Source organism: Protopterus annectens, chromosome 4.part0, assembly GCF_019279795.1.
Source record: "Protopterus annectens isolate FY-2018-M chromosome 4.part0, PAN1.0, whole genome shotgun sequence".
In the NCBI taxonomy this organism is placed as follows: Eukaryota; Metazoa; Chordata; order Ceratodontiformes; family Protopteridae; genus Protopterus; species Protopterus annectens.
The window spans coordinates 1,114,279,057-1,114,299,278 of record NC_056733.1 but is presented as its reverse complement, the minus strand read 5'-3'; the positions used below and the strand labels follow the sequence as shown (position 1 = coordinate 1,114,299,278).

General features: G+C 37.7%; 1 protein-coding gene across 1 annotated transcript in view; it reads right to left on the bottom strand.

The window, feature by feature from the left end:
• The window catches only part of LOC122799793 (kazal-type serine protease inhibitor domain-containing protein 1-like), a 213,349-nt gene that overhangs the window by 85,919 nt on the left and 107,208 nt on the right, over positions 1 to 20,222 (bottom strand). The window contains exon 3 of the mRNA XM_044069091.1: positions 3,175 to 3,322. Within this exon, the coding sequence (XP_043925026.1) occupies positions 3,175 to 3,322 (148 nt within the window). The remainder of the gene's footprint in view (positions 1 to 3,174; positions 3,323 to 20,222) is intronic.

The following is a 20,222-nucleotide window of genomic DNA, read 5'->3' as shown; positions in this document are numbered from 1 at the left end:
ACACCAGAGGTCAATTCCTCGTTGGTCAGATCCAACCACAAGCTAATCAGCCTAGATATTCACATCCCACCCCCACCCCCAATTAGGGAAACCATCGTAAAAAACTTCTCCAAAGCCAACTTCACACTTCTTAAGACAGAAGTGGCAAACTTCATGACACCCATGCAGACGGACAATAGAGGTATGACTGCCGAATCCTACACAAATGCACTTTATAAGCACTTACACGAGTGCATGGATCATGCTATCCCTAATAGAACCAAGATGTTATTCTCCAAAAAAAGGAAGTCAATCTGATGGTCCTCTGCCATAAACAAACTCTACAACAGAAGAAAGAAACTGTTGCAAAAAAGAGTAAAATCCCATGACTGGAGGAGCTCCCTGGTCAACCTCAGTAAGAAGCTGAGATCCCTCATAAAATCCTCCAAAGTTAGTTACGAAAACAAAATTGCCACTGACTCTAAAGGCAACCACAAAGCATTCTTTAGCTATGTCAAGAATCTCAATGGCAACACTCAGATCTGCTCTGAGTTACAGCACAATGACACTAAATATACAGAACCAACTGATATTGCCAACATCCTAGCAGATAGGTTCAGTGCTAACTTTACCCCCCTCTCACCCCCTAGAGGGCCCATCTCTATACCGGAAGAATGCAAAGTTCCTATAATCACGGCTGCACAGGTAAAAAACACACTCTCCAAAGCCAAGAACACAGCATCCATGGGACCTGACAATATCCCAGGCTGTGTTCTACATGAACTGCAGAATGAACCTAAGTACCATGTTCAATCATAGCCTCACCTCAGGCTTTGTACCCACTGAATGGTGCACCGTGACGGTTATCCCACTCCACAAAGGGGGAGCCACGACGGACCCTGGGAACTACCACCCCATTAGCCTGACGAGCCTGGTCTGCAAGGCCATGGAATGTATCATCATGGAACGCATAAACAAAGACATTGGTAATCTCCAAACTCTGGACCCTACCCAGTTTGGATTTGTAAAAGGCAGATCATGTCTCCTAAACTGACTTCTTTGAAGTAGTCACCAAAGCCATAGATGAGGGTAAAATGGTTCACACAGCTTATCTAGATCTCGCCAAGGCTTTCGACACCATCCCCCACTCTGGAATTATAGATAAGCTCACTAAACTAGGTATAAATCCCTATGTCACAGGATGGGTTGCCAACTGGCTCATGGACAGAACCCACACTGTGAAAGTAGCGGATTCCAAATCCGACATCAGACCAGTGACAAGTGGAGTACCACAGGGTTCAATTCTGGGTCCTCTCCTGTTTGGTATCTACTTCTCTGAAGTGCAGGCCAACACAAAAGGTATTTGGCTAACAAAGTTTGCAGATGACTGCAAACTAGGAGCCATAATTGAAACTCCTAACGATGTGGACAAACTACAAAAGGGCCTCACTGAGACAGATACCTGGTGTCAAAGCCATTGCCTGAAGCTCAATGCCAAAAAGTGTATTGTCATCCCCTTTGATAAAAACTCTGTACCCATGAACTACCACATAGCTGGTAGTCTACTTAATGCCAAAAATGTGATAAGAGACCTTGGGACACAGGTGGACAGTAGTCTCTCCTTTGATAATCACATCGCCACAGTGGTCAGGAAATCCTTCTACGTGGCTCATCTCATCACAAAAGGATTCTCATCCAGACAAAAAGAGGTCATTGTTCCCCTCTACTTATCACTCATTAGACCCATTATAGAGTACAACGCCCCTTTTGGTATGTACCTCACAAGACATCTACAACAACTGAAAAGACCACAGAAATACCTCACAAAGAGGATTACTGGCCTCAAACAGATGCCCTATGCAGACCGTCTCAAAAAACTCCAGCTTTACTCCATCGCATATCTCCTACTCAGGGGTGATCTCTGCCTAACATACAAAGCTATGTCAAACCCAGAGCTGTTGGACATGCTCCACTTAAAGAAATCCCAATCCCTCCGAGCTACACGCTCTAGGGACCTAAACCTTGTCATCACAATAAACAGAACATGCTGGAGGGATAGATTCCTGTCCCAGAGACTCTCATACTCTGGAACAGACTACCTATCTATGTCAAACAGAGCTCCTCATTAGCACTCTTCAAGAAAAATCTTGATGATTGGATGGGAAATGGGAAATTCACCCCGGGGATCACTTCTGTGGCTCTGCTCGACAGGGGCACAGGAAAATAATTTTCTTGGGTGGCAAAAGCCAGGGTACATTTTTTGGCTAGGCTTGTATGGGCCCTAGGGCTGATAGCCTAGTACCTACCTATGAACCTATAAACCTATATATATATATATATATATATATATATATATATATATATATATATACACACTACATTAGTTACATTTAAAATAACTCTCCAACTGTAAGGTGTTCATCATGATTTTTAGACTTTAGTTTCTTAGTTCTAGTCTCTTTCCACATTCTTGACCAAACCATAATAAAATATACTGTTCTGTATCCTAAAAATTCTTTAGCAAATTCCTAAACATATTTATTGTTAGAACTGCCCCACTCTCTGCTTGCTGTCCAGTTAATTCAGAATGTAGCACTGTACTATATCCCTTTCAGTCCTTTCAGTACTGGCATACCACCCAGTGGTTTGAACATCAGCTGTAGGTCATGATCATTGTTAATGCAACACCCTGATCCCATGTAACAATGGAGGAAAGAGTTTGATACCAATGCTGCTGCCACATCCCTTGCAAGTATGATACATATTCAGCCATCCTTCTCACCTTTGCCTGTCACTTTCTCCTCCTTCCAGTAAGTCTAGACATTTCTTTTTTTTTTTTGCATTTATCTATGTTTCAATAGAGCATCTGCTGGAGACCATCTGGTTTTTGAATAAAAGGAGAATATTAAAGTTTCATTTCTTAAGTGGTAGTTGGGAGTTGCTACATTGTGGCCTGATTAGCGATAAACCATGCACAGGTCCTTAGATACAGTCACAGAAAAAGAAGGCAAGCATGTTTTGAGGTAGACCCATCCCCTTTACTATAAATGCACCATTCTTATAATGAAGTGCCCTTCATGAACCATTATTCTGAGACAACACATTTATTTTGGCTAAAGGAATTCTTCATGTAGCATGGTGCCAACACAATGCACACACTTACAAGCTCTGTTGCTTATTATTTGTATCTCTTACCTTGTTTGATAACTGTTAATTTGGCAGATGCAAATACTGTGCCAAATTTATTCTTTGTATAACATGTGTAGGTTCCTTCATCTGTTTCCTTCACACTTTGTATTTGTAGCCATCCCGTTAAGCCGTACTTGTGCGGGCCTCCTCGGGTCTGGAGGTAAAGCATTCAATGAAGGAAGGAAAACAAGGTTAGCAATTATTTTATCTTTAACTTGACCAAATTGCATGAAATCCAAAAGCAGTATCTTCTGTCATTCACCCTGCTACTTTTTTTAAAAACTACCTTGCCCTTGTAGTGTTTTTTGTTCTTCAGTGCAACATTATTTGAGCTCTCAGATGTACACGAAAACCTCTCTTAAGTCATGGGTACACAACACCCCTTGGAGAGAAGCCAGGAAGTAACCAGCTATCCCACTGAAAGTTAAACATTTATGCTGAATAGCAACCTTGCTCATGTAGCTACTATTATAATCTTAGTAAGGACAATCTACATCCTGGGTTGGATAAATATTGCTCCTAGACCTGACATACGGTGGGGAAAATTACTATAAACATGCTCCCCAAGGTCCAGCTTCAGTTTCCCCTTCTATGGTTATGAGAGGAAATGTGGTCATTTTCCATAACCTGTAATCTGTTTTCTAACTGCAGATTAGGGTAACAGGATACTGTGTACACAGAAAAGGATTTGAAGTTGGTTCACTAAACTAGAGGAATTTGGTTTCCTGAGGAAGGACAAACACCGTTGAGTATTTTTATTGTCCACTAGAGAGACACTGGCCAGAAAGAGAATAGTTGACATAATGCCATTACATAGGAATGTCCCTAAGGATGACTTCAGAAACTAATGCACTCACAGCTTAATCCAAATAGTGGACAAAATGTTGGGCAGCATCATAAAAAGGAGATAAGGTACACTGTGAGGAAGTGAAAAAGCTATCAGACTTATATGGTAGTTCTAGCACTGCAAAAAAATTAATAGAAAGCTCATATATCTGATCTTTCAAAACAGGTCAAAAGAAAATTTTAACTTACTATCTTATATTTAATTATTTAATTAATCCTGATGACCAGGTAAATGCATTGGATACCAGTAGTGACCATTGTCAAGAATGCCTCAGTACGGTACAGTAATGATAATCTGAACAATGAATTGCAGATTAAGTATTAAGCTATTATAAAGAAATATATAGAGCTATGCATTGCCCAAGTGCTCTGTATTACAAACAGCAGTATTTACAGCCCAAAATATTAACAATGCTTTCACTATGAGTGGATAAATGCGATCAAGGATTAGAATCCCTGAAATGCATCCACTGAAAAAAACTGCTGAAAAACACATTTTAGGTGTTTTTTGTAGGGAGTAAGCCCCCCTGCATCTCCTGATGTGGGAAGCAAGCATCTGCCACCAAAAAGTTTTATATATATATACATATATATATATATATATATATATATATATATATATATATATATGCCAACTTGGGAACTCACCCAAAAAGGGCATCAGTTTTGGCACAACTTGCCGACAGTGATTTCCTATGAAGGAACTTCACTTTTCGACAGGTTGAACATTGGACAATTAAAGCTGGAGTGTACAATCCTTGTCCACCAGTACATACCCATAACAACTAATATAAGGTTATTAGCAGTGAAATAGACAAGCAAATACAGATCAGTGATAAAGTGAAACAAAGTACTATGATAATATAACCTGTCAGTCAGTAAAACATATCTAGAGGGGATAGCATATACCTGGAAGGGCTAATAATTTCAGCAACTATAATAAAAATTATAACAGCGGTAACAAATTAAATGAAGTAACTGTTGCACCTACTATTATATAAAAATTAAGCACAACCATAATGGGAACCGTGTATAATACTAATGATATGAAACGGTTTTATTTTATTCATTTTTAAACATGTAAGGTTAGAAGGCATAAGCATCTGTCTTCAGAGGCAACCCAGAACTACTGCCTGTTTAACTGACCTGCTTAGAATTGCACAGTTTGCAAGTGGAGCCGAAGGGAATCAAACCCAAGAGAAAAAGATAAAGCTGAATGGCAGCGTGCCTTAATTCTCTTCGCTAAATTTTCCAACATATCTAGATGTCTGTCTCAGCTGAAAGGGATTAATGTGTGAGTGAGCAGATAGAGGCAAGGAGAATAGCTAGGCAGAGACAAAAAGAAAAGGGGTGTCGAGGAAACATGAAATGAAAGAAATGGCTAAAGAAAAGCAGCAATTAAAGTTTAATAGCAGGAACATAGAAGAGTGAAACAGATACTCTGATGATGTTTTTTACAAGGTTGTGTAAGAATATTAAGTAGAGCATTGCAAACTGTAGTGTTGGGAATCATTAAGAAATGTATTTTTTTAACAAAGCAGTTCAAGTGGACAGGCTGCCGTTTGGTTGTCCTGATCACTGGAAAGGCATCTGGAAGATCAAGATTTTACTGTCCCTTTCTGGATTAGCTCATTCTAAAATGGTTCAACCTTCCCAGACGCATCTATAAAACAACTACAGTTGTCCTAGTCTGAGCTGTCTCACAGAAATTCACTGAAACAGTTTAAGAGGAGCATCTAGTAGGCAAGGGAGATTACTTTGTACAAGGCAATGCATGATTCATATTGGTTGATCGTGAAGAGGGTTCACGATTGAAACCCTTCTATTTTTGCTGTTACACAGTTCTTTCAGTGGCATTTGAAATATCGTTGATGACAGACACACTCTAGAAATTGTTTGCCTTCGAGAAGTGTATTGATTAAAAGCAAAACATACTCATTTAACTCAGTGCAAACAATTTTCTCAATTTTTTTAATTCAAACAATGATAAGTCAACTGGCATTACTGTCCTCCTGCTTTCAAAAGATTGTGCCCTTTTTAGATACCATGTTAGATTCCTAATAAAGAGTAATGCTGTCAAAAATTCTTTACAAAAACACTATTTTTCTTTTGGGCCAAGTATGTGCCCCATTTACTGGCTATGACTCCTTCCTTAAGGATTTGATCACTGGGATACAATCTTTAGGTTGCCTCAATATTTACATAGCAGGTGACTTTAATGTTCAATTATGCAAGAAGAAGATAGCAGGCAACACAGCCAAACTCACTGAATTTCATCATCAGCTAAAGCAACTATTTGAGGTTCATAGATAAGTACTAAGCTAGATGCCCTTGTGGACCATTTTAAGGCTAGGCAGTTTGTCTTAGTGAGAATCAGACCCTGTACCTCTTGTTTTTAAGATAAATATCTTAACTATTATGCCACCTCCCAGCCCTACAAAGCTGTACAACCCCCAAGATATGCACATTTATATTTAAGACATTAACCAGACATGATTACTTTTTGTCTCTCCCATCTTTTTACCCTTGATATCTGATATTATTGTTTTTACCCTATTATCTCTTTGACTAGTCACCCTTATCTCTAAATCTAATACTACACAATACTAATCCTTTTAAATGAATACCTGCATTTAATTGGAAAGTGCTTGTAGAATTTAAACTTGACATGTCCAAAGCTATCCATGAATTCTGGTCAATTAATAATAAGCCAAGCATACCAATTACCATCACATGGGTAGCATTTGAATGTTACATTTTTGGACTTTTGCAACTTTTATTTTTCCAAAGACTGGACCAGTTGTTTATACTAGAAACACTTATGTCAGCAAACTATGATAAATATTTCTCATTAACTTTGCAGATCAAGATGAACATCAGCAATGGGAAATTTATTTTAAAGCTGAATTAACACGGCAATATTTTCATAACCTTCAGCATCAGACCGAAAAAAATATAAGAGTCGATTCCATTAAGATGTCAGGCTACTTGATTTTTAGATTCTCAAGAAATATCTCATACCTTTTTGGAACATTACTGACAAATATATAAAGGAATGTCTAGCAACCTGAAACCTTATAGCCTTGATTTCATTAGCAGTTGTGCCCCAAAACATATCCATATTTTATCCTTACACCAGATATTGTATTAAAATTATTAATTCCATGCCTTTTAATAAAGTGTTAGACCCTGATAAATTAATTTGAGTTTTATAAAGCATTTAGTCCTCTACTGAGTTTGTATTTGACTAAAGTATTTACCTATCTGAACTATGAGCCTTTATTAATGGAACAATTATTTTCACTGTCAAAAGTTATTATGATAAGGAAATCCAAGAGGAATGATATGGTTCAAGCAAACTATAGACCCATTGCATTATTATAGGTTCATAGGTAGGTACTAGGCTATCTGCCTGAGGGCATTTATAAGCCTAGCCAGAGTGTGTCTGCTTTCGCCGCCCCATTGATTAATTAACTGATCCTCTGTCGAGCAGAGCCAATGAAGTGATCCCAGGTGTGTATTTTCTGTTACCCATCCACTCATCAAAGTTTTTCTTGAAGAGTGTTAGTGAGGGGCTCTGCCTGATGTAATTTGGAATTTTGTTCCAAAGCATGGGGAGACTCTGTGACAGGAATCTATCCCTCCAGCATGTTCTATTTATTGTTGTGGCAAGGTTTAGCAAACTAGAGCGCGTGGCTCGCAGTGACTTGGATTTTTTTAGGTGGAGCATGTCCATCAATTCTGATTTGGACATGGCTTTGTAAGTCAGGCAGAGATCACCTCTGAGAAGTGATATGCCACTGAGTACAGCCGGAGTTTTTTCAGTCGGGCTGCATAGGACATATGTTTGAGGCCAGTAATCCTCTTGGTGAGGTACTTTTGTGGTCTTTCCAGCTGTTGGAAATGTCTTGTGAGGTACATCCCAAATGGGGCATTGTACTCTATGATGGGTCTAATGAGTGACTAGTAGAGGGGCACTATAACCTCTTTATTTCTAGATGCGAACCCTTTAGTAATTAGATGTGTCACATAGAAGGATTTCCTAACTACTTTGGCAATATGATTGTCAAAGGAGAGATTATTATCTACCTGGGTCCCCAGATCTCTTATTACCTCTTCTGTATTAAGGTGGTTGCCACCTATGTGGAAATTCATGGGTGTTTTGTTTTTCCCAAATGGGATGACTATGCATTTTTTTGGCATTTAGCTTGAGGCCATGACTTTGACACCAGGTGTCCATTTTAGTAAGGCCCTTTTGGAGGATGTCCGTGTCAGCCGGAGAGTCAATTATGGCTCCCAGTTTGCAGTCATCGGTGAACTTGGTTAGCCATAGTCCTCCTGTGTTTGCCTGTACTTTTGAGAAGTATATGCCGAACAGTAGGGGTCCCAGGACTGAGCCTTGCAGGACACCACTTGTGACTGGTTTAGAGTCAGACCTGGAACCCGCAATTTTTACCGTGTGAGTCCTGTCTGTAAGCCAGTTGGCAACCCATCTCTTGACATAGGGGTTTATGTTCAGGCTGGTGAGTTTTTCTGTAATACCTGAGTGGGGAATGGTGTCGAAAGCCTTGGCTTGGTCAAGGTAGGCTGTGTGAACCACCTTTCCCTTGTGTATGGCCATGGTGACTGTCTCGAAGAAGTCAACCAGGTTTAGCAGGCATGATCTGCCCTTAATAAAGCCAAACTGGGTTGGGTCAAGTGTGTGGAGGTTCCCAATGTCTTTGTTAATGAGTTCCATGATGATGCGCTCCATAGCCTTGCAGACTAGGGTAGTCAGGCTTATGGGGTGATAGTTACCAGGGTCAGTTGTGGCCCCTCCTTTGTGGAGAGGAATAACCGTTGCTGTGAACCATTCTATGGGCATGTAGCCTGTGGAGAGGCGGAGGTTGATCAGCCCCGGTAGAAACAGGCCTTTAGTGAGAGCAAACTCTCTTTGGCTTAACTTGTCAATAATATCACTTAGTAAAATGTTGCAACCCTTCATATTTCCCTTAGCTTTGGAAAAAAAATTCTGTAACTTCTCTGGTGTAGGACTATATGTGAAGACACTTCCAACCAAATGTTTTGCAATTTTATTGCATGCCTAGTTGCCAGACAGATTTCCCTGCAATCCTCCTTCTACCAGTGCATTTTAAATAGTTACTCAGCCTTGCTTTATTCTTAATGCATAGTGTGGCTTCAAACCCAGTAGAGTCCTATTTTGCTCTTCCTTGCACTAGCCAATATTGAGGTTTCACCATGTTCAGTTTTTGGTCTAAAGCAAGGAAGCCTTTTAAAACCTCCCTCTACTCATACATTTGCCCCCAGTAACTCACCTGGTCATTTCCTGCTAGACTGAGTACATCCTGAGCTGCTTCCCATAGGGCAGCTTCTAGCTTCTCTTCCCTGAAACAGCTATTCCCAACATTTTACTTACCCTTGTCTGCATTCTCATGACTGAGATCTCCATCTTCTTCCTGCCTGTCCCTGATTTTAAGGGACAGACCATCAGAAGCATTAGTTTTCCCCCCATCTTCTTAATGCCAAATGTGTCAGACCAGGAATTTTATTGGTGTCCACCATGTCCCAAATGGTCATTCATCACTCATCTCTCCTCCTTTCAGTACAAAGGACCAAAATCTGAGTCAAATTAACTCCAGTAAAAAAAAAATTATATAGCATTTAATAAAACACATGCTTTCACACACAGAAGTGCTTCTTCAGGTGACTGAATTGACAGGTTCTCTTTTTCTAGTCGTATACTAGAAGTCCACAGCTGTTCAATCCGCCTAAAAGCCTTTGTACTCACATGATTAAACACTAGAGTTGCAAAAGCATGACCAAAGAATATGGAATAATTTTTCCCTTTCAAAAGATTTCCAAAAGGAATAATGGAAGATGATGGTTAGATTCAAGGTACACTAAAGTAGTGAGAGCATGAATGGGGGATTATTTATACCGATAACTCTATATGCATGGAATTCCAAAAAGGGTTAAACCACCATGAATAGTTGCAACTCTGATAATTATTTTTCATCTGCATGACAGTAAGACTACCAAAAATGAATCAAAACAGCATGAACAAATGGTTCAAACGTAGATAAAAAAAGTTTCCTTGAAAAGTAAAGATTCCAATTAAATGTCACCTGTGTAAGACGTGACCTTACATTTCAACAGAACAAATCTATTTGCTCAACATCCAGGGCAAAGACTGAAAGTAAGAGGAGGACCTGTGAGCACACTTGCTAAAATAGCTGATAAATATCCTTTGCTAAAGGAATAAACAGGTCACAGGACATTAATACAAATGTTTGAGAGCCACAAATAACAGTCCTGGATATAGCTTTAATAGGTGAGGCACCAGCAAGAAAATCTCTTCCAGTGGTTAACACATTTCCTATTAACATGATTTCTTGCTTACTTTATTACCTGCTATACTCCCTCATGAAAAAGGTGCCTGAAAGGTATCCATATTGAATCATTTAGTGAATAAGCAGAAGTTGTTTGAAACTGGATTGTATCAAACTCCCCTTGTCTTGTGCAAATCAATCCAACCTGTGAAGAACCATGTGTTAACTGGACCTTATTAATTCCATAAGGGAAAACCAATGTTTACTGGGCCAGACTGGAGTCACTGCAATGATTTCTGGAGACTACTCCTGAATTTTCAGAATTACTCTGGATATCAGTGGAAAGGGTGGAAATGCCTAAATGAATATCGCAGAACACATGAATGAAAACGCATCTGTTTCCCAGGCCTGACTGTAAGGAGCCCTGGTGCAGAATTTGTATTAAATGCTGACTATAAGATTATAGCCATAGAACAGTACATGATTATCTACTGGTGCATCCAACTGACTATACTTACCCTAACCAATGTGGTTTCCTGCTCTTTAAATTAATGATAACTATTCATCATCAATTACAAGCCATTTATCTTTCATGCAATTTAAAATTTCACAGCAATAAAGATGCCTATATTGATGCAATGTTTTGCACACTTGATGTATACAAAGCTTTCAAGCTTTTTATTTGTTTTCAATTTTTCATCTAAAATCAGCAACCTAATATAAGCTTTACCTTATAATAAAAAATACTTAATTTAGGTCATTGAAGATTATTCTGTTGTATATGAACAACACTGTGGTGTCCACCAAGGCTGTCCTATGTATCCTATCTTATTTTTAATAGCCATACTCCCAATTCTCTTTACAATTAAACAAGAAAACAACATCCAACCTAGTCTAATTAACAACTGATCTTTTGTACTATGTTCATATGCTGACATTAATCTTACTATACCTCATGTTAACCTCTCACTGACACATTTATTTAACAAAATAAAACTCCTACAGGATATTGTTGATTGTGCTATAAACTAACCAACATCTAAGATACTTTGCCTAACTGTGTAATCTTTTCTTGCTCTCCCTTTTTACGTTATATAAATTAAAATTCTAGATTAGAACTATTCATTAAACTTTCCTCACCTAGTAGAATCTCAAATAATAGAAACTCATGAACAAATTTCAAAAATCATTCAAAAATAAGAGTCACCTAAATGTTTTTTTACTGGTCATATACATTTTTAAGTTAAAACACTTTCCCATATGGTCCTTTGTTCTTAAAAATCAAAAAATTCCTTCTGCAATATCATTGTTTTAGCAAGACAAGGAGAGAATGAGCCATTGTGTCTAGAGAAATGGATACCCAGAATCCCATGGGGGTTCTGACTTCCTCATATAAGAAAGTTGGTTATCTCATAAATGGAATGTCTGTGTTTCTTCAAACTTGGATAAATTGTTTTTTTTTTTTCCATTTCAATCATCTATTAATTCTAATTATACATTTATGTCAACCTTCTTGCATCTCATTCTCTCAGCCCTTTTGGAAGGCCTAAAACCTCTCTACTCCAAAGAGATATATTTTCTTACGGTACAGAAACTGATATAAAAGAACTCTCATCTTTTGTCATTTTTCCCTTTCCATTGGTATCATCTCCCTTTAACTGTTTGGCTTCCTACTTCTAATAATTATCAGGTTAATACTGACTTTCTGTTTACTTTTCTTCTTCTCACTTCATTAAAATTTAACAGCCTGCAACAAGAAAACGCTGGCTTATCACATTTAATTCCATATTCTCCTATGTTTAGTAAACAAATGCATATTGTTTCGAAAATGTCTTCTGAACAATTATTTGCTGCTATTAAGACCTTTAAAAATAAATAGGCACTGGCTAAGCTCAACTTTCTGGTGAGAGTGCTTAAATATTATGGTGACAGGATTATAAATGTTTAGACCACTACTATCAACATTACTTTACAGATAGATTAAGATGGCTGTCTATGGTCTAGTTATAAATTTCTTTTTTCTTATTTTAGAAACAGCGCTATTAAACCAGGGTTATTATTTAGAGTTTATTGGTTTACTAAAAGAAGATGATGGGCAATTTCAAATAAACATTGTTGACACAGACCAGGCAGGTGAGCTCCTGCAACATGTATGGTGACCTTGTCCGAGAACTTATCCCTGGTGATAGGAAAAAAAATATAAACTGTTCCGACCTTATAACAAGACACAAATATATTATCCCTACTACTCAATAAATCTGGATTCTTGATGACTTCCAAGATGGCCACACATTGAGTAACTACTTAATTTCAGCTCTTCTAGTGTGAAAGCAGAAAAAGAAAAGTGAGCAGTGAATTTCTTTGTTTAGGTAAATGCCATTGACTGGCTAGTATTTGCACTGCCTGAATGTCAGCAAAACAGGAATTCAGAGAACCTGAGAGAAAATCAATCACAAAAGTTGGGGAGAAAACACTGGAAGGGAAGAGTCTTGCAGCTGTTCAGCAAAAAGCAGTTCAAGGTCCAGCTTTGGTGCAAGACATGACCTCAACTAATCTACAGGAAAAATAAGATGAATGTGCTCAGAACTGACTAAAATAAATTAAACACTGAAGGAATATATCAACCCAGATAATAAAATGTTTGAAAAAAATGGACAAAGTTTTAAACAGATATTCAGACAAGCTGATAAAACTGCAAAAATCAGAGGTTGACATGAAGAAAAGGCTGACTCAGCATGAGACTCTCAAGAAGAGATGTTTCAAAAATAGTAGAATTAGAAGACATAGCAAGTAGGGAAAAAACTGATGTTTTCTGGAGTACTGGAGAAACTGGAAGGAACAGACTGTATTAATGTTATGAATTCACAAATAAGTAACTGCACTGATATTCCACAGCAGGAGTTACTAACTGAAAGGGCATGTTGTGTGTATGCTCCAAATCTGGCCATGAGAAAGTAACCCAGACCTTTAATAGTACAGATGCAATCCTAGCAGCAGAAAGAGATGATTATGACAAAACTGTGTCAGAAGGACAAAGTACTATAAGTGGGTGACAGTAAAGTGTTTGTGATAAGTGATTGCTCACTGTATACCAAGTAGAAGAGAAGTACATTTATTCTAGCAGTCAGGAAATGTCGATAAGCAGGTGTGAGATTCAAGCTGCTGTATCCAGCTATTTTTCAGAATTTGTTTTTTCTGGAGGGTCAGACTCATTCTTTGATGCAGAACATGCTAAGGAGGAAATACAAATTTTGTCTAACAAAAAGTGAGCTATCAAACAGAAGGGGATTCTGCTTCTTGTTCTGATAATAAAGCACATAGAGAGACTATGCCAGTGAAAACCTTTTCTAATATTCCAAAGAAAAATGCTTGAGAGACAGAAAAAAAAAACACAGGAGTTGACTAGAAAGACCAGACGTATGTTGGAAATGAACCAATGACTGGATTTTGGAGACGAGATCAAAACCAGCAACTCGGAAACTGATGAATAAATGTGGGATTACAAAGCATTATTTACATTTGTGAAGTATGACAGAACAAGAAAACCTGGAAATATTGGACTTTTTTGATTTTGTTAAACTTGTAGGGGACTCCAAAACATATGGTCTACTTCATGTCATTAACGTTTAGAAGAAGATTTAGGAGATGGGAAGATGAAGGAACAAGTTAAATGTAAGTAAAACAAAATTTTATTAACGGTATTTTTATGATACATGGCATTAATTGTATGCTATAAAGTAAAGCTTTTTTCAGTTAATTTTGTGTGTAACTGGGATACTAAAGTAAAAAAAGGTGCACCTATTTTTTTCCTTCCTCTTTCCTTCTTCTTGTTCAGTTTTAAGAAATGTAGACACTGCAATGTAAAAATTGAAGAAAGACTGGACAAAAGAGCTTGATATAAGAAAAATGATATGCTTTTTCTTACTTTTGCATAATGAAATGACTGGATTAAGGCCCTTGTCTTTATTTAATAACATGTTTTAAGGGGGTGCAAATAAATAAAACAACACTGAACATAATGAATACTGAATAGTGTTTCTCTCTAACACATAAATGTTCACATTACAATATGTGTAATGCAACACAACTGTGTATGTGGTTCTCATGTTTCTATGCAGACAATTTGATAAGGGGCAATAAAAACAAAATACATATTTCTTTCAAGGTCTAGGAGATCATGTTTTCTGAAAGCATTGAAGTTGTTTTCTTCATTTGGGAGAGGAGGTTATTCATTAAAACTAGAAGTTTCACAAGATGTGGCATAGTTTCAAATCCATATGTCAAGAAACAACTTTATAAAAGATCAGCCTGTCAAACATTAGTGTATGTATGTAACTGAAAAACTGAAACTATACATAAAGAACTGATATACATAACAGGCGGGAATAGTAACTTTTTATCATAATGACACTTTCCATATTATCTTTAAATGTGAATGGTCACACAGACATATGTAAAAAAGAAAGAGTATTAAACTGTATTTGAAATAGAGAGTACAAATAGGTATGTCACAGGAAACATGTTTGGAAAGACTGCAGCATATGAATTTGGTAAAGAATGGATTTCAGTATAGTTAAACCTGAAACTGCTACAGTGGGGCTACAGAAAATTCTGGGAGAAATAATCAGCTTTCAGCATGGAACATAAAATAGGTGGAGACTGGAATTTGATTTGTGACAGTGAGGATGTATCTGGGGGCATAGAAGGGAAAATATAACAAACAAAAGTAGATTTTTGAAGAAAATTATGAAAATATTTGGTAGGGAAATATTTGGTATGGAAGATATGAATTCAGTAGTAGGAGTTCAGAGTGAATTTACATATTATTCTTCAAAGTACAAAAGCTGGGCTAGGCTAGGCAGAATTATATTTCACAGGAACATGTGCATTTAACTGAAAGTGTTAATATACATCCAATAACATTTCAGATCATGTGCCAATGATAACTAAAATAAAACGCAGGGTAAAGAAGTAAAGATGAGACACTGACACTTTCCCACCTATCTGTTAAAAAGAGAGGAATTTACGGAATGGGTAGTGAAAATTATTCAGGAGTTATTAGAGAAAATAGAAATTTCTTCTGAAAATATATCTAGGGAGTGGGATAAAATTAAAGTGGAGTTTAAAAATAGGGTGAAAATAAAAGAAAAAGAGATATGGTTAAGAAGTAACAATAATTATTTAGAGGGACTGACAAAGGTTAAAGTATTGCAGAATAGGGGGAGTGTCACAGAACAGGAAGAGATGTAGTTTCAGAGTGCTAAAGAAAAAATAAGGGACTACTTGATAATGTACATACATTTAGAAAAGTTGCTGTCAAACAGCTGTTTTTTGATAATAATTTCAGAGCGTAACTCCATCATGTTTTGTTTAAGTCATAGATCCATATATCCCCCATTGTTTCCTTGTAAATTGGTTATCAGTCTCTCTTCCCAATCCTTTCTGAACTCCTCTGATTGATTCTTATAGTTTTCATGCAATATTTTATATACCTTACTAATTATCCGTTTTTAACAGCAGCTTCTGTTCTAGAGTCTACTAAGAAGCCGACCAGTGTTGGTCTTTCACTTAAGATCCCCACCAGTGTTGGTCTTTCACTTAAGATCCCCACCAGTGTTGGTCTTTCACTTAAGATCCCCACCAGTGTTGGTCTTTCACTTAAGATCCCCACCAGTGTTGGTCTTTCACTTAAGATCCCCACCAGTGTTGGTCTTTCACTTAAGATCCCCACCAGTGTTGGTCTTTCACTCAAGATCCCCACCAGTGTTGGTCTTTCACTTAAGATCCCCACCAGTGTTGGTCTTTCACTTAAGATCCCAACCAGTGTTGGTCTTTCACTTAAGATCCCCACCAGTGTTGGTATTTCACTCAAGATCCCCACCAGTGTTGGTCTTTCACTTAAGATCCCCACCAGTGTTGGTCTTTCACTCAAGATCCCCACCAGTGTTGGTCTTTCACTTAAGATCCCCCTGTTCATTTCTCTTTGCCAATCCCATCATATGATAGGGAAGCCAATATTTAGCCTGCAGTCCAAATGTATTCTTGGACTTTTCCATTTCATTACCTTTCCCTCTGTAATTATTTGCTCTCAGTACCATGGTTCCTTGCCAGTTTTCTTCAGAAAACTCCAGGCCTTCTTGCTTACTCTCTGTACTCTGATGTTCAAACATGTAAGCTTAACTACAGAATAAGATGTTATCTATAATTTTTGGTTGTCAAAAGTTTTCTGATTATATTTATTTATTTATTTGACATTGGTTTATCTTGGCAGGGCACTGATCCCAATGGAGCTTTTCAGACCCAGCTTGAGTTGTAAAATAAAATAACAACAGCAAATCTGAATTAAATATGCAACAAGATAACTGCATATTTTAATTTAATAGGTAATCAAACCAAAAGGTAAGACATTTGGTTGAAAATACGTAGACAAACTGTTCTACTGCATAAGAAAATGTATAATAAGAGTACAATTGTTAAACTATTTAACAGTAATTTATCAATAACACCATTTAATGCTGAATAATTTTTTTTACAGTAATGACGTTTGAGGGGTAGTGAAGTTCAGGGAGGTTTTGTGGGATGAGAGGAATTAAGTAATAAAGTAGGAGCAGTGAAATAAATGTTAAGGAAGCTAGTTGTAAGGTTAAGCCAATTTCAGTACATATCTTAAGAAGATGATGATGATGATCTTTGGGAAAATATGTTAGCAATGATTTGTTAGATCTGTGATGAATTAGTCACTGTAGAGTCAGGCCATAAGTGAGTGCATAGTATAGTGAAAAAATATATATTTTCATAAAGCACCGGCCAGACATTGAAAAAATATTATTGAGTTTGCAAAAGTATTATCTTCAAGTTCAGTATAGACCAGGTAAACTGATGCTTATAGCGGATAAAATAAACAGAGAACATGCTTGCAATAGTGTAATATAAGACCTCTACAAAAAGATATGGAGGTTCTGTAAATTATTTCACAATTACCTATGTCTACTAAGACAATATAAAAGCTAAGAAACTGTACTAGAAGACAAGGAGATGCACTTTGGTATGAGATGTATTTAAGAATGGGTGAGCAGACAGTAGTAAATCAATGCATCACAGCATTACAATATACTTCCCATATCATGTATAATGGTGACAACTTTCTCATTCCTATTTTATTACATGATACTGTTTTTTCTTTGGGTTCCTGTGTCATCCAACAGCACTCCTACTCAGTGCCCCACACCCATGCCAAGTCTACTAGCTACGTCTCAGCGCCTGGACATCCTCCTGTATTAGCTGGGGGCAGTCATGGAGCTGAAGTGTGCCTTGGCTATCACTATTCCTGCAGGGTTTTTTCTGTTTGCCTTACCCACTGTTCTTCCCCTGGCGACTAATGGTAGCATCTGAAGTTGGACATGCAATCAGGGACATTTAAGATTTGGTGAACAGGAACTTTAGGGGATAATTGTTTAATTTAACTACCCTCCTGCTTTTTCATCATTGATTAATCAAGCACTAATTAATAGCTGTATTTAAAGGTTGTTTTTACTGAAGTTAACTGGCTTTGAAGATGCCCATGAGGGTGAAAGCGCTTAGTCAGTTCAAGTTGCTGTTTTTTTATTTCTTCATTCATCAAATTGTGGATTAATAAAGGTTTTGTGAGGTTACCTGTTATGTTACCTTAGTGCCTTTTTGTTTACTAGTTGTTTTACACTCTGAGTTCCTACATTTTGGCATATCTCCCCACCTCTGCAGCAGTTCAGCCATATCCATCTATCCACCACAAAAATTACACTTCCCCCATTTATGAAATACACGTTTTCCTCCAGGAATCATTGTGAGAGACACCCATGTCACTGCCCACTATCTAGTTATGCCCATCCCTCCTTGCCATTCTATCAGCCAGCCAAGCTACTAATTGAACCTAAATCACCTGGACTACAGTCAGGGCTTTATCCCAATATGCCACCATAGCAGCTACATGATGCTCTGTTAAATAAAATCCATGAGTCATATCTGGGAATTACCAAATGCAATGAAAGACTATGCATTTTTCTTTACTGGCCTAAAATGTCTGAGCAGACAACACATAGTACAAATGTGTGAAGTCTCCAATATATTCACTATCAAAAAGAGAAATGCTACCACATGAAATATATGTATCTTTCTTGGATGAAAGTGGGAGAGGATATGTTTCAGTATAAAGATGTACGTTGCCTTCTTTGTGTTGGCTATTATTCAGAATACCTAGTAGTATTAGTACCATATTAGTAGTAGTAGCAGCAGTATTAGTAGAAGCAGTAGTAGCAGCAGCAGCAGTCGTAGTAGTAATAGTAGTAATAGTGGTAGCGGTAGTAGTAGTAATAGTAGTAGCAGTAGTAGCAGCAACAGTAGTAGTGGTAGTAAGAGTAGTAGCAGTAGTTTTAGTAGGGTCTATATCACAAAATCGAACTTCTAAAATGTCGAACACCATAAGTTTGAATTTGGAAGATCGAATTCGGATAACATCGACACTTCAAAACAGCAAATTTTTTCTCAGGGAAAAAATTTGCTATTCCGAAAAACACACACATAACACAATCACACCAAACACCTTCAAAACCTACACTAAACATCATGTACACCACTATCTATGCACTATCCTTAACCCAGCCCTAACCCTAAAGTCCGCCACTACTGCACACTTACATGACCCGTGCCCTAACCCTAAAGTCCATCACTATCGCACACTTACCTGACCCGTGCCCTAACCCTAAAGTCCATCACTATCGCACACTTAACTGACCCGCGCCCTAACCCTAAAGTCCATCACTACCCATTCGTACACTTACCTTGACTCGGACTGAAAATGCCGATGCCGCAGAAACGGCCAACTGAATTCTTTCCCTGGGAAAAATTCGGGTTTCCGTGGCTTCGACATTCTCAACTTTCGAACTACCAAGTTCGGCCTTCCGGTATTCGGCATTCACAACATTCGATTTTGTGATGTAGACCCGTTTTAGTAGTAGTAGCAGCATTAGTAATAGAAGTAGTAGGACTATTAGCACTACTAGTAGTAGAAGTCAGGGAATTGTTATGCCTAGGCTTGTATAGGCCCTAGGGCTGATAGCCTAGTACCAACCTATGAACCTATAAGAAGTAGTATTAGTACTAGTATTAGTAGCAGTAGTAGTACTAGTTGAAGTAGAAGTAGTAGTAGTAATAGTACTATCAGTAGTAGTACTAGTATTAGTAGTAATAGAAGTAGTAGTGCTAGTATCAGTAGTAGTTGCATTAGTACTAGTAGTAGCAGTAGTAGAAGTAGTGCTAGTATCAGTAGTAGTTGCATTAGTACTAGTAGTAGCAGCAGTAGAAGTAGTAGTGCTAGTATCAGTAGTAGTTGCATTAGTACTAGTAGTAGCAGTAGTAGAAATAGTAGTGCTAGTATCAGTAGTAGTTGCATTAGTACTAGTAGTAGCAGTAGTAGAAGTAGTGCTAGTATCAGTAGTAGTTGCATTAGTACCAGTAGCAGCAGTAGAAGTAGTGCTAGTATCAGTAGTAGTTGCATTAGTACTAGTAGCAGCAGCAGAAGTAGTAGTGCTAGTATCAGTAGTAGTTGCATTAGTACTAGTAGTAGCAGTAGTAGAAATAGTAGTGCTAGTATCAGTAGTAGTTGCATTAGTACTAGTAGTAGCAGTAGTAGAAGTAGTAGTGCTAGTATCAGTAGTAGTTGCATTAGTACTAGTAGTAGCAGCAGTAGAAGTAGCAGTAGTAACATTAGTAATAGTAGTACTAGTAGAAGTAGTAGTACCTAGTGAAAGTGGTAGTAGTGGTAGTAATACCAGCAGAAGTAGTAGTACCGGTAGTAGCAGGAATAGAAGTAGAAGTAGCACAGCTAGGATGAGGCTACTATTC